Below are 14,887 nucleotides of genomic sequence, written 5' to 3' on the forward strand. Positions count from 1 at the left end.
ATTTTTCATTACACAAAAAGTTTACACTTAATCAATAACTATTTAATATTATTCAAAAAGTTAACAGTAACAAATGTTGTTTGAATCTGTTAGTTGTATGGTGTTTTTTTTATGATCCATCAAAGATTACGCGGCTGGGCAATACAATTAAACAGTATTTATCTGATTGTAGATAATGGCCCGTCGGTGAAATCCACAAACAGATATATAGAGTCACAATGCCCAGTAGTTCACAGGAATTAGGAATAAACAATTTTATGACTCTTCAGCAGAAAAAGTCAGGTGAGCTAAACATCAGAAATGTGTCGTCGAAATACTTTAAATTAATGTATCAACGGCATACTATCGCCTGTTTACCGTAAAGTAACACCTAGTAGGTCACCCGAATTGGGAATAAATAACTGCATGACGCTTTAACATTATTATGATGATAAGGTGGTACGGGTGGCCCAGTCGTCTAAGGAGCCGCGATTCACTGTGCAGAGTTGCGTCCCTTGGGCACGCCAGAAACCTATGATTGTGGGTTCGAATCCCGGTTCGCCCCGATTTGTTTCTAGGTTTGTCAGCACCATACCCGTGCTCGTGGGTTTCACCAAAGTGGTAAACGTCTGAGACCTGCAACACTTCGGGCTTTCCTCCCACATTAAGCTGACACGCCGCGATATGACTGGAATACTGTTAAAAGCGACGTTAAACCCAACTCACTCACTCACTATTATGATGATAAAGTTACACTAAAACAGGTGAGCGAAGTTACACACAACACGCACCACGATACCAACGTTTAGTAGCAAGACTCGCAAGATTTAAATTTCCACCCAAAATAACTTTAATTTACCCTACGGATCGCAAACGAAATCCAAATTAAGTCAATCCGCGAACTGAGTACACGCAACAACCCAAACAACCACCGCTCCCATGTAGGGGAGCTTGCTTCCGTGGAGATAATAATCACGGGTTGTCAAATTTCGTCTTCAATCCCTTCTAGCCGCTGAACACAACGCTCTAACGCCTGTCTTGTGTACGCCTCTTCGCCGTGAGGAATAAGGTACCATACTGTACGTCGGGGCGCTGCTATATGTGTCCTCGATACAATCACAGGCGAGTTGGAGCATGAAAAACGTGATGAGGTCCCGCGGGGACAGTCGGGAAGAGTGATATGAGATCTGGATTACCGCGTAACTGTTTTTAAGTCGGAACCAAGGAATTGGGTCCAAAAATGTCATGAGGTAAAGTGTCCGAGTTGATATTCGTTGATAGTTTGTAGCCAAAATGAGAAAGAACTTTTTGAAAACAGGTTGTTAAATTCCAAATAATCAATGTCTAATTATATTGGATTGGAAAACCTTCGATATTTTTGAGTGTGTGAGTGAGTTGGGTTTTAACGCCACTTTTAACCGTATTCAAGTTATATCAGGGCGTGAAAGCTTAGTGTGTCTTAGACCTTTTCCATTTTGGTAAAACCTACGAGCTCGGTTATGGTGCTGACAAACCTGGAAACACAAACGGGTCGAACCGGGATTTGAACCCGCAACCATAGGTGTCTGACGTGTCCAAGGGCCGCAACTCTGCACGGTGAATATAATTGCATTTAGAGAAAACGAGTGTGGGGACACGCCGCATTTAGTACTATTCCTACAACTTCACGACAGGGGACACCAGAAATGGGCTTAACATGTGTCGAATCGAACCTGGGTCTATGGCGTGACCAGCGAACGATTTAATCACTAGGCTACCACACCGCTCTTAATCTATAAAGAGAAAAGAATGTGTCCTTATACATTGAAAGAACTGTAAAAACATTATTAAAAAAATATATACATATATACTAAAATATATTTGCATCAAAGTGACCTATTTGGTTTGCGGTTTGGAGTATCTTGTATTCGAGGTAGCGTCAAATACGCAGGAGTAGTATCTGGACAATACCCGAAACGAAAAAACACAAATGCCATATCCCGAACAAACCTGGATCAGCGGGAAAGCCTTGTGGTTAAAGGGCTCGCTCGTCACGCCGAAGGTCCGGGTTCGATTCTCCAATTGGGTCCAATGTGGGGAGTCTATTCTGGTATGTCCCGCCGTGATATTGCTACTGCGTATCATATTATCCCGATCGTTAGATTATTGCTCACACAGGAGCAATTATTATCAATCACAGGATTGTCTGGTCAAGACAAGATTATTTACCGCCCGCGGAGTGCGAAGAGCATGACTATATGGTACCGAAGAACAAACATAAACGGTTGGTACTTCCCAGCTTACCTAATACTGGTCTCTCAATCCTGGAAAATGTTTGTCTTTCGGTCTGAAAAAAAGCAATGGCAAAAGTGTCAAAAACAAAAGACATCAAAAGCGAATACAATTTCCACACTACTTTATTGCGTCAAAAAGCCATTATTGTTTTTTCAGTTTGTTTTGATGCACACTTAAAGTAACCTTTATCACCTTTAACAAAAAAATATACAGCTTAAAAAAGACATCAGAGTATTAAAAAGTTCCATCTTATCCAAAAAATCTTATTTTATAAATATCCTTAAAACAGAATTTCTAACGGTGTTCGTTGAAACTGAATTGAATATCAATTTCCGATGATATCCCATGTCTTAATGCTGCTGATTTGCCTAATTTTAGTTAAGTATATAATCAAAAATATTCGTAACGTATAATAGTGACAAGGTTACTCACGCCATCAACAACAGAGAAGGCCCCGAACCATATATTATAGGTCTGGTCCCGCTGTAAGGGAGCGTTGTAGAAGCCGCCGTACGTGCTGTTGTCGCCGACGACGAACTTCCCATTGACGGCACCTCTTTCGAGCTGGGCGGCGACATACATCCGGGTTCCGTGTCGACTTGCCCGTTGGTAGTCGTCTTTGATGTTGAGATGTTGGGGGGTTGAACGTTCATGACGTAACTTCTCGTACAATAGCTCCACTATGAGGCGATAGAAGCTGTGGGGGACAGGGAAGGGTTGGATGAAAAGAGTTTGTTGACAGATATTTGACAGAAAATGGTGTTATATTAATTTCTCCATGATTGTGTATTACGCAATTAATCGGCCATACTGTCCTCTGTGGACCATCAATTATACCATGGGCCTATAGGCTCAGTAAGTGCTGAACAAAGAATACAACTGCTCCCAGTAATGAATTTCTCTTTACCTTAAGATGGAAAAGTTGAACTACATATCAGCAAGATATGTTTTCAACTTTTATTTTAATATTATGAAGTCGCATTTTCAAATCAGTGCTGCTGTTATAACCATTATACACTATTGTAATTACCATCATACACTATCCTAATTACCATCAAATACACTATTGCAATTATCATCATACACTATTGTAATTACCATCAGACATTATTGTGATTACCATCATACACTATTGTAATTACCATCAAACTCTACTGTTATTACCATCAGACATTATTGTAATTACCATCATACACTATTGTAATAACCATCAAACATTATTGTAATTACCATCATACACTATTGTAATTACCATCAAACTCTACTGTTATTACCATCAAACATTATTGTAATTACCATCATACACTATTGTAATTACCATCAAACATTATTGTAATTACCATCATACACTATTGTAATTACCATCAGACATTATTGTAATTACCATCATACACTATTGTAATTACCATCAAACTCTACTGTTATTACCATCAGACATTATTGTAATTACCATCATACACTATTGTAATAACCATCAAACATTATTGTAATTACCATCATACACTATTGTAATTACCATCAAACTCTACAGTTATTACCATCAAACATTATTGTAATTACCATCATACACTATTGTAATTACCATCGAACTCTTCTGTTATTACCATCAAACACTTTTGTAATTACCATCATACACTATTGTAATAACCATCAAACATTATTGTAATTACCATCATACACTATTGTAATTACCATCAAACTCTACTGTTATTACCATCAAACATTATTGTTATGTACCATCATACACTATTGTAATTACCATCAAACATTATTGTAATTACCATCATACACTATTGTAATTACCATTAAACTCTACTGTTATTACCATCAAACACTTTTGTAATTACCATCATACACTATTGTAAATACCATCATACACTATTGTAATTACCATCAAACACTATTACAATCAAATTTCAACAGAACAGAAGAACAGAAGATTGCCACGGACAATGGTAAGTTCGATACTTGTGGTGAATGTCTGAGAGAATCACCTGACAGTTAGGTCCCCTGCATCACGGAGGTCAAGGGTCACAGTGTGGTCGGAGACTTCAACGATGATTGGCTCCAACGGTTTCTTGGGATCTGCAATGCATTATGGGCACAGTAATAAACTGTCATACAAATCCGGGTGTTTTGGAAAAGCTCGATCACTCATTTAACGCCCAACACATTTAACATACTGTAAAAACACTTACGCTTGTGGCATTAAAATCTATCTCACAATGATCATACATTCAAAAATATCTCTAATTGGCAATCCATGGACTAAATTCACCCCAGCGTCCCTTTTCTATCACGAAAGAAAGGAGTTGTGTTTTAATGATAGCTTACCTGGAGCATCTGTCCACACAACAACTCTAGCCTGAGCTCCAGACCCTTTGACTGTGCTAGCGTTAACTGTGCATGAGTACTGCGTGGCAGGACGTAACCCCTCCATCTTGTATTCATACGTGTCCACGGGCAGTCTGATTTCCGCTTTGTCGTCGTCGTAACTCCTCTTCGAGAGGGTTGTAATGGGCGTGCAGGACACCTGAGGGTATAGATATTATGACATGGCGTTATAAAGATTTTTAAAGGATGTTCCGTGTATTTTCTCAGTCAACCTTAAATCACGTAACACACGTCTTATACACATGAATTGTGGATTTCGATACTTGTTTTCGATTTGGTTTTCTGTTTGTTGTTTAACTCCTCACTCAGAAATGTTCCATTCATATATGGGGCTCTGTAAAAAATCGAATCTGGATCAGCCATTCCAGTGAATGATATCATGAACATCGATCCACGCAACTAGGATACGATGACATCAACCTAGTCACCGAGCCAGATCACCCGATCCATTTAGTCGCCTCTTAGGACAATAATAAGTTGCTGGGGACCTATATTCTTACCCGGAATCCCCACATGCTAAGGCATAGATGTTATTTTCGTTTTATAGGCATAGTTAATAGTTATATGTTGATGTATTGCATCGCAATTGTATGATCAATATTAATATCATTATCATACACGTAAAACCTTTAAACACACATTTTCAAATATCAATTAACACAAAGTCAATTGATCATTCTAAGCACACATTACAACATTAAGGTTTAAGCAAACATATAATGCCACACTAACATTTTTTATAAAAGATCAAACTTAACTTTTGACCGAGGTCTTACACAGACATGAAAGCTTAAGTAGATGGCGAGGAAACTCGCCTGCAGCGTTGTAAACGTTAATCGAAAAACAGCATAATGACGTAGCTTCCAACATCTCCATGAAACCAGTAAATAAACCAATTTCCTACTCTGGGACATACACCAACAGGACATCAAAGCCTGGGTCCTAAAAGCATTGACGTTTTAACACACTTACCGTGAAGTAGCGCAGCTCGCCATTAAAGTCAAGAGGCCGGTCCCACCTGAGGTGTATTGACGTCGTCGTACGTGACACGTTCCTCAAGACGCGCACAGGACCTGGAACTGAAGACGAGGAGACTGAGTGAAGTGGCGTTCTGCTTCACGAGAAACTTTTAAAGACTACTAACGCCGCTTTTTCAAATAGTCTGTAGCTTGTGAACTTGACCGAACGAAGGCTTTGATATCGCATCTACTTTAAATCGTGATTTAGGATGTCCGTTACACGATTCCATCTGAAAAGGGCGTCTGATGTCAACAGTTCAACTCCATCAGTTCTGATTGCTCCCTCCATCCAGACGATTGGTTTGGGGACTGTCTATACATAGATATGATGAGATAATTTGAAAAGTTGTTAAAAAGTTCTCCATTTCACATTGAAGGGTATCGTCAGGTTTAAAGGTGTTTCACTGCGGTTTGCGTGAGTGAGTGAGTGTGGTTTTACGCCACTTTTACCAATATTCGAGAAATATCACGGCCGGGGACACTAGAAATCGGATTCACACATTGTACCAATATGGGGAACCGAACCCTGGTCTTCGGCTAGACGAACGAACGCTTTAACCACTAGGCCACCCGACCGCACTACTGGAAACAGTCTGACATCACTGCCAAAATGCAAGTTGATACTTTCTCCGATTAACCTAAACAAATTGAACGTTCGGAGAATTGTCTAAAGTCTTAAATGAATTCCCTAATACTGTTTGGCAGTTAAGCAATAATTCCGAAGTTGATTTACGAGCAGTTACCAACATGGATTGACGAATGTCTGACCTCTCGTTGGACCTAGGAGCAACCTTCTATCACCGAGCTTCATCTCACTTTGAACATCGTAATCATAAAAATACCTTCACATTCACGAGATACGCCACATCCTTTTCAAGAGCATCTGATGTCATATTCAAAGTCATTCCTGAGTGAAGTCTTTTTTGTGTCTTATCCATTTGGTTTGGCCTCTATTTCCTTTCTTGTGACAGATCCGACAATGTTCACACATACGACATTGCGTTATTAATTTAAAACACAAAAAACATACCCGGTCTGTTTAGGCAAAGAAACATTCTGATATCTTCCGAATGAACTTTTATAAGTTTAATATAGCTACGGTTATTCGGTATTCGTGCTATAACTGAGTGAGTGAATGAGTATTCCAGTTATATCACGGCATGTCAGCTTAATGTGGGAGGAAAGACCGAAGTGATGCAGGTATCAGACGTTTACCACTCCGGTGAAACCCACGAGCACGGGTATGGTGCTGACAAACCTAGAAACATAATCGGGGCGAACCGGGATTGGAACCCACAATCATAGGTTTCTGGCGTGCCCAAAGGGACGCAACACTGCACAGCGAATCGCGGCGCCTTAGACGACTGGGCCACCCGTGCCCCCGACACTACAAAGAATCTGACAGAGTCATATCTAGGAAATCTATCAAAGTTTTTATGCGAAAGTGCAATCATATGGGCCTGTCGCTTCCATAACAAAGCCTAGCAACATGATTTAGACCAGAGTAGTGCCAATACCACAGGCGCCAGTCATGTTTTCACCAACACCTGCTAGAGACATATCGGTTTTCCATTACAGATCTCGCGAGGAAGGTGAGGAGTATTTGTGGTGCCAATTTTCTTAACACCTATCGGCCTTTTTTTTTGCCAAACTCACTTCGGATCGCAGACTTTGAGGTGGAAATTCTTCAGGGAGGCGCTTGGAAATAAACCCGTAGGACTATGTCTGTTACCATTATTCTATCAAAGCTTGTATAGTGAAAACTATGCGTCATTAACTGGTAGACTGGCCCTAAGTATTACCCAAAACTGACAGCTAATGACTTTGGTAGTTTTTGCATGTCAGCAGAGCCAAAACATTACGGGAGGAAATTCGTACATGGTGTATATCAAGTCACAGATTACTGACAGCACCGTTGGCAGTTTTGCTGTTGGTTTAATCAACACGGTGATGTATCTGACGGTTGCTTATAAGAATACTGGCCCAGAACCGTTACATGAAACTCAATGTTGGAATAAATATCAGACTAATCTGATTTGAGAGTGAACGTTCGCGCCCGATTACAAATGAAAATGTAAATCTCAAAGTGATTCTGAAAGCACTATTAAGTCGACAGAGGTGGTGATTCGACGTGGATGCAAGGAGACAAGTATTGAATTTGATAGAAAAACTATCACCCTATCGAACTGGTAGAAGTTTCAGCTCAGTTGAATTTTCTTGTCCAATGAAAGATCAAGAGACTTGATCACGTGGAGCATGTTCATTGCCCAAAATGTGTACGACAGCCTGCAAATGGCATGGCTGCGTGCTTGAACGTGATTTCTGTGCAAATCGTAAAAAAGTGAGTATGGTTTTACGCCGCTTTTAGCAATATTCCACCAATATCACGGCGGGGGACACCAGAAATGGGCTTCACATATTGTACCCATGTCGGGAATCGAACCCGGGTCCTCGGCGTGACGAGCGAACGCTTTAACCACTAGGCTACCCGACCGCCCCCGTAAAAGAGAACTGGAAATTAGTGTACATCATTGGCAGAGTAATCTACAGCAAAAAGAATATTTTAGCACGTGCGCTTTTATATGTGAACAATGTTTTTGGTATGTTTATTTTCGCCATAAGATTATTCATACTATATCGCAGTGTCTTGCAAACAATGATATTTGGGACAAGCAAACCAGTGGTTGATAGAATAAGCAACGCCCCACGTCAGGTTACGCTGACACAAAGTGAATCAGGTTACGAAGCCTGGGTACCTGATTATGAGTCTTTACGAGCATGTAGTGAGTGAATACGGTTTTACGCCGCTTTTAGAAAGAGTCAAGCAATATGGCTGTAGACACCCGAAATGGATTTCACACATTGTATCTATGTGGGAATCAAACCTGGGCCTTCGGCATGACGAGCGAGCGCTTTAACCACTAGGCTATCCAACCACCCGCATGTAGTACTGGGAACTTTGACTAACATTCGAGGCAGTCAATCACTTATCCGCTCTTACAAGCATGCTATATTTGGTATTCGGAATCCACAAGGTCCTGTCGATCCGTGAAGATCCGGGGTAGAATAGGTCTTCAGCAAACCATGCTTGCCATAAAAGGCGACTATGCTTGTCGTAAAAGGCAACTAAAGGGATCGGGTGGTCAGGCTCGCTGACTTGGTTGTTGCATGTCATCGATCCCAATTGCGGGGATCGATGCTCATGATGTCAATCCCTGGACTGTCCCGTCCAGACTCAATTATTTACAGACCGCCGGACTATTGCTGAGTGCGGCGTTAAACAACAAACAAACAAACTCTTGATAAATTATTTACCCAGGGTATCCTAAGAAAAACACTTATACTGGACTCCAAGGGGTGTTATAAATAACATTTGTCCATCTTTGAAATAAACAAGTTGACCTTTTCTACACTTTGCTCGTTTGCTGGCGTCAGCGTTTCGTCTTTTCAGTCGGTGTAATCAATTTAGTCTCATCAATGTTAAGGACTCCGAGATGAAACATCGATTCCCTTGTACTTGAACGGATATCACATAGATCTGTGTCGTTTCTATATTTACAATCATAGAAAGGTTAATATGCTTCTCATGTTTGCAATGGCATTGTCTAAGTCACATACATAGTTGTTTCTTCAGGTGTATTACTTGAATCTGAAGTAGGATCTGTCGATCGTGGGTTTCGAATCCTGATAGTCCCCGAAGATGAATTTATTATTGCACCAAACATATATCGTTAAAAACCATGTTACTGTATCGCGACAGCAGCGCTCCTATCGACGCCATTGTATGCTAACAACTCTAAGCTTGACTACGTCTGGTAGATCTTCAGCAACCCATTCTTGCCGTAAAAGGAGACTATGCTTGTCTAACGGGATCTAACTAACGGGATCGGGTGGTCAGGCTCACAGACTTGGACGATGCATGCAATCGTATCCCAATTGCGTACACCGATGCTCGTGATTTCAATCACTGGATTGTCTGACCCAAACTTGAATATTTAAAGACCGCCGCCATATAGCTGATTGCGGTGTTAAACAACAAACAAACAAACAAACAAACGACGCTAGGATGATAACAATACTGAGCTTGCCAACAAATAACAGATCCCCGATCATCCTCAAAGCTTTGGCTGTGAATTGGTTCCGGGTATGTATGAAATAAAATGAAGTTCGGGTGTTCTTTTAACTTCTTATGAGTAGTATATAACGATATGCTGTTTGGGCTGTAGACATAAATTTCATATAAACTTAAACGAAATGTAAATAAGCAAAATTGATTTAACATTAGTCATTTATTTACTCTTATAATTTCGACTAATTGCTGACTGCTGCCATTTAAATATTGAGCAGGTACCATTGATCGAAAGTCCAAAATTCTGGCAATTCAAAACTCCAAACAGTTTTTTCTTAAAAACTGACTTGGATGCGCAATGATCAAAATCAGCTGAAAGCCAGTGAAAAAAATATACGTTTAATCCTTTTACGGAAAAAGACATATTGGCTGCTGCTAAATTTAAAACACGGAATTTCAATTTGAAATTAACCTGTCATATTTATCGAACTTGAATTAGGAGCATTAGATATTGGACATTCCGCGCATGCATTTATTGCCTGATGAGGATGGAGACTCCCGGTGATGGAGCAGGGGCAAGGACGCCGCCTTGGGAGAATCAACTTCAGGGAAAGCTATCTGCATCTGCCTTGTTTTAGAAGAAGATAATGAGGAGAAAATTCAATTTCAAATTGCACTGGATTGTTCAAATTGGTCGAAGGATGAAGGGGGGATTCAGTCAACATCAGACCGTCGTTTTTCTGGGGAAATGATTGAAAATTCGCGAAAATGGCGGAATAGGTCGCTGAAAGCCCTACTATTGAGACCAGTTAGATTGGTGTCATTCAAAATACATTTGACAATGATTAAAATGAAGAATTCAAAATCATGTTTGTTGAGAGTGGAACTGTTTACAAAACGTCATGCGATGGTCCTCAAATTACAATTTCTCACAGTCTAGAGGTGAACAACTTCAATTTCCTGAATCACTATCAGCGTCATCAAAAGGGAATAGATAAAACCGGAAAGAAATTCCAATTCGAGATTGTCTCACATCCGGTACATCGTTTCGTGAAATGATTACTAATTTCACGTTTTATTGACATTGTATTAAAAAGTTCTTGATCCTAAAACACACCGTTTGTAGTGTTTCACGCCAGTGTCCAATTTGTTCGTGTCAGTGACACGTTCCTTATGCAATTTCACTTCAAACACCTTTCATGGTAACGTCTTTATCCTCATCAGCCGAACTCTCCAAGTGTCACGACAGGCTATTTAAGGTGACAGCAAACCATTTTATGCACAAGAATGCGTTATTAACCCCCATCATGCCGAAATTAACTACACAAGCCTTGGTTGTGTGACGCGATATTGTTCATGCTGAAATACTATCTTTCAGCTTCTGCCTCTGCTCGGTGTTCTCGTACTGGAAACTTCTTGCTTGTCTTATTTTAAAAGTTCTTTAAAGTGGTGTTGCGTATCGCCGTCTTGTGATTCGATACAGAGCTGTTTTATTTGGTTGCGTTGTTAAAATAAAACAGAGGAGGTGTTTGGAGTTTTTGTCCCAACTCGCAAGAGAGATTTGTTTTGTTCTGTTTGTTGTTTAACGCCGCAATATCTAAATGTCGTTCCCAGTAAATAATGGGACCTGGGCCCGATAATCCAGTGGTTGATATTGTGAGCATCGTCCCTCGAATTCGGAGCACGATGATACCAAGTTACCAAGTCACCCAGCATGACCACCCGATCCACTTCGTCGCCTCTTCTGACATCATGGGTTGCTAGCGACCGATTCTAACACGGAATTCCCCAGGGTGGAGTACACTGTGTGAGGCCCATTTCTGGTGCACCCCCCCCCCCCCCCCCCCCCCCCCCCCGCCCCGCCTAAACGCAGTGTTTAAAAACAATTCACCCAATCATACCATGACGTGAACACCAATAATGGGTTTCAAACATTGTACACATGAGGTGAGGTGAGGTGAGGTGAGGTGAGGTGAGGTGTTATGGGGTTTAACGTCGCGTCCAAGATTATTGCACTTATATAGCGACGTGCATGTACGTGTGTGTGTTTGAGTGGCTGCTTGTACTAGTACGGACTGATGCCGATTTATAGTGCTAGCTCACTGAGATGCCATGCCGCAGTTTAACATGAATACCCCACTCAGACACAGTATACTGACTCCGAGCCGACCAGTCCTTGTTTTAGCCCCTTAATGCCGAGCGCCAGACAGGGTAACAACAAGCACCATCTTTTAACGTCTTTTGGTATGACGCGGCCGGGGATCGAACCTCGGAACTTCCGCTCTCCGGGCGGACGCTAGACCACGGAGGCGGTCTACACATGTAGGGACTCGAACTCAGGTCTTCGCTTTTCGAGCGAACGTTTGATCTGTACGCAACATAACTTCCCCTTTTTTAACTCTCAAAAATTCACGGCAATGCATACACCGCGTCCCCCTTAAAACCCTGACTTTCATAACCATCAACAACGTAAGCGTCAATCCTGTTTTTCAAACAAACAACGTTAACATAACGTCTGAAATGGCTGGACAAAGCTCGGCCTCAGAGTTGTTTTGAATGGTCTGAATGTCATTTCTCGGCAGGTGCTACATGTGGGTCCTTTTTACTGGATAATAGGCGGGAGTGACCCAAAGTTGCGTCCCTTAGATTTGTCAGGATCCGTGTCACTTGCTAATTTCCCCACACTAAGCTAACACATATGGGGATTCCTGGAAAGAATAAAGGTCACAAGAACCTAGGATTGTTGTATGAGGCAACTAACAGGGTCGGGTGGTCAGACTCGTTGACTTTGTTGATTGCATGTCATCAGGAAGTAAATCATTGGATTTTTAAGGTCAAGATTTGATAATTTACAGACCGCCGTCATAAATAGTGCTGAGTACAAACAAATAACACCCATTAAGCTAACAATCAGTGATGTACCTAAATAGTACACAAAACGGCGTTAAACCCAACTCACTCACTCATTCGGAAGTGGATAAAAAGATACATGGCAATACGTTATCTGGACAAAGTCAAGGCTGCTGAAACACCGCGAGCGTTGTTTTTATGCGACCGCCCCTTTATGTCCCGATAATGCATTGTAACGAGTTCTCTGTCGCACTTACAGAGCAGCCATAGATCACGGGGCGCACACACACTGCCAATAACACTCAGTCCAATGAGGCAACTGTCTGCAGTCCATTTCCCGGATATACATATGCTCAACACGTGATCAAATGGCATTGGACAAGAGCGTTTGGTTGAGCTTCACTATCGTCTCGTCGGGTAGTTGATTAATCAACGATTATTTAAAGACATTAAGCTGACACGCCGTGATATAACTGTAATACTGTTAAAAGCGACGTTAAACCCAACTCACTCACTCACTCACATCCATATCAAGACGGAGGCTCCACACATTGTACAGAATCGTAGACGATTTCACCACAAGGCTATACCCTCAGTGGCGCTTGCTGTCTTCTGTACTGACCCACGCCGTGTGTAAATTAGGGAAAATTAAACCCGTCGAAATGGTTCGTGCAGTTGTGTGCCCTAAGTAACGAAATACCTGCAGCCATCATACTGGACATCAGCCTTTCTCAATACACACTAATACGACACTCACTGGAGATGCTCGTCTTTCAGCATCTTCCCGTCTCATTACAAAATCTACACGAATACAATGTACTTTCTCATTCGAGCTTGAGAACGGTGTAAGAATCTAAGTCGAAACGTCTGATCATTAAGCCAAAATCCATAAAGTAGGTATTTCTTATTGAATACAATACGGTCACGCATAAGTAAGATGAATTTTGTAGACTTACAAGAATACCTAGGTAGGGACATTTTTTGTATTCCCTTTTATATTTAGTTCTGGTAACGTAGAATAGGTCTTCAGCAACCTATGCTTGTCGAAAGAGGCGACTATGCTTATCGAAAGAGGCGACTAACGGGATCGGGTGGTCTTGGCTTGCATAACTACATAGTTGGTTTGTTTGTTGTTTAACGCCGCACTCAGCAATATTTCAGCTATATGACGGCGGTCTGTAAATAATCGAATCTGGACCAGACAATCCAGTGACTGACAACACGAGCATCGATCCACACAATTGGGATCGATGACATGCATCAACCAAGTCAGCGAGCCTGAGCATCCGATCCCGTTAGTCGCCTTTTACGACAAGCATGGGTTGCTGAAGACCCATTCTAACCCGGATCTTCACGGGTCCATCACTACATAGAACGGACACGCATCATTTATCTGATATAATGTGATCATCAATATCCAGCGGGGCGGTCGGGTAGCCTAGTGGTTAAAGTGTTCGCTCGTCACGCCGAAGACCCGGGTTCGAATCCCGACATGGGTACAATGTGTGAAGCCCATTTCTGGTGTCCCCCGCCGTGATATTGGTGGAATATTGCTAAAAGCGGCGTAAAACCAAACTCACTCACTCACTCACTCAATATCCAGCTGTATGACGACGGCCTCTATATACTAGAAGTCGGGTCAGATGTTGATGTGTCAAACAGCATTAGTCCAACACTGTAATTCATACACCTATATAGCTCCCGTGGAGATCGGGGTTAGAATTGGTCTTCAGGAACCCATGCTTGTCGTAAGAGGAACTAACAGGATCGTGTGGTCAGGCTCGCTGACTTAGTTAATGCATGTCATCGTATCCCAATTGCGTAGATCGATGCTTATGATTTCAACCACTGGATTGTAAGGTCCAGACTCGATTATTTACAGGCCGCCGTCATATAGCTGGAATATTGCGGAGTGCGGAGTGCGGCTTTAAACAACAAACAAACAAAATATTTCAGGTAACTTTGTCTCTTTGTATTTGATACAGTCAGACAGATTACTCCAAGATAAGAACACAGTCAATCCGAACACCAGTAACGCATATTTCCACCCACCCCAACATCCATTTTCTTTTATCAATTTACTTCATTTGAATTCCGGGTAGATTTCTCTATTAATCCTAATCGCAAAATAAGACTAAATGGACCGGGTAGTCAGGCTGTGTGATCTTGCTGGCCGTGCGTTCTGGTACGCACCTTCGCAATAGTCCTGTCAGCGGAGAAAAACAACATTGATTCACTCACTCACTCAGAAGCTGAGCATGAGTTATGAGTATGGCTCGACGCCCTGAACGGCATTTCAGTG

General features: G+C 41.6%; 1 protein-coding gene across 7 annotated transcripts in view; it reads right to left on the reverse strand.

Annotated features, from left to right (window-relative positions):
• The window catches only part of LOC124135590 (receptor-type tyrosine-protein phosphatase mu-like), a 197,182-nt gene that overhangs the window by 56,375 nt on the left and 125,920 nt on the right, over positions 1-14,887 (reverse strand). For all 7 annotated transcript variants that reach the window (XM_046500968.2, XM_046500964.2, XM_048399677.1 and 4 more), the window contains 5 exons: positions 5,620-5,726; positions 4,588-4,786; positions 4,248-4,338; positions 2,686-2,950; positions 2,263-2,305 (listed from right to left, as the gene is read on the reverse strand). In XM_046500968.2, the coding sequence (XP_046356924.1) occupies positions 2,263-2,305; positions 2,686-2,950; positions 4,248-4,338; positions 4,588-4,786; positions 5,620-5,726 (705 nt within the window). The remainder of the gene's footprint in view (positions 1-2,262; positions 2,306-2,685; positions 2,951-4,247; positions 4,339-4,587; positions 4,787-5,619; positions 5,727-14,887) is intronic.

Source organism: Haliotis rufescens, unplaced genomic scaffold, assembly GCF_023055435.1.
Source record: "Haliotis rufescens isolate VD_foot unplaced genomic scaffold, xgHalRufe1.0.p SCAF_2, whole genome shotgun sequence".
In the NCBI taxonomy this organism is placed as follows: Eukaryota; Metazoa; Mollusca; class Gastropoda; order Lepetellida; family Haliotidae; genus Haliotis; species Haliotis rufescens.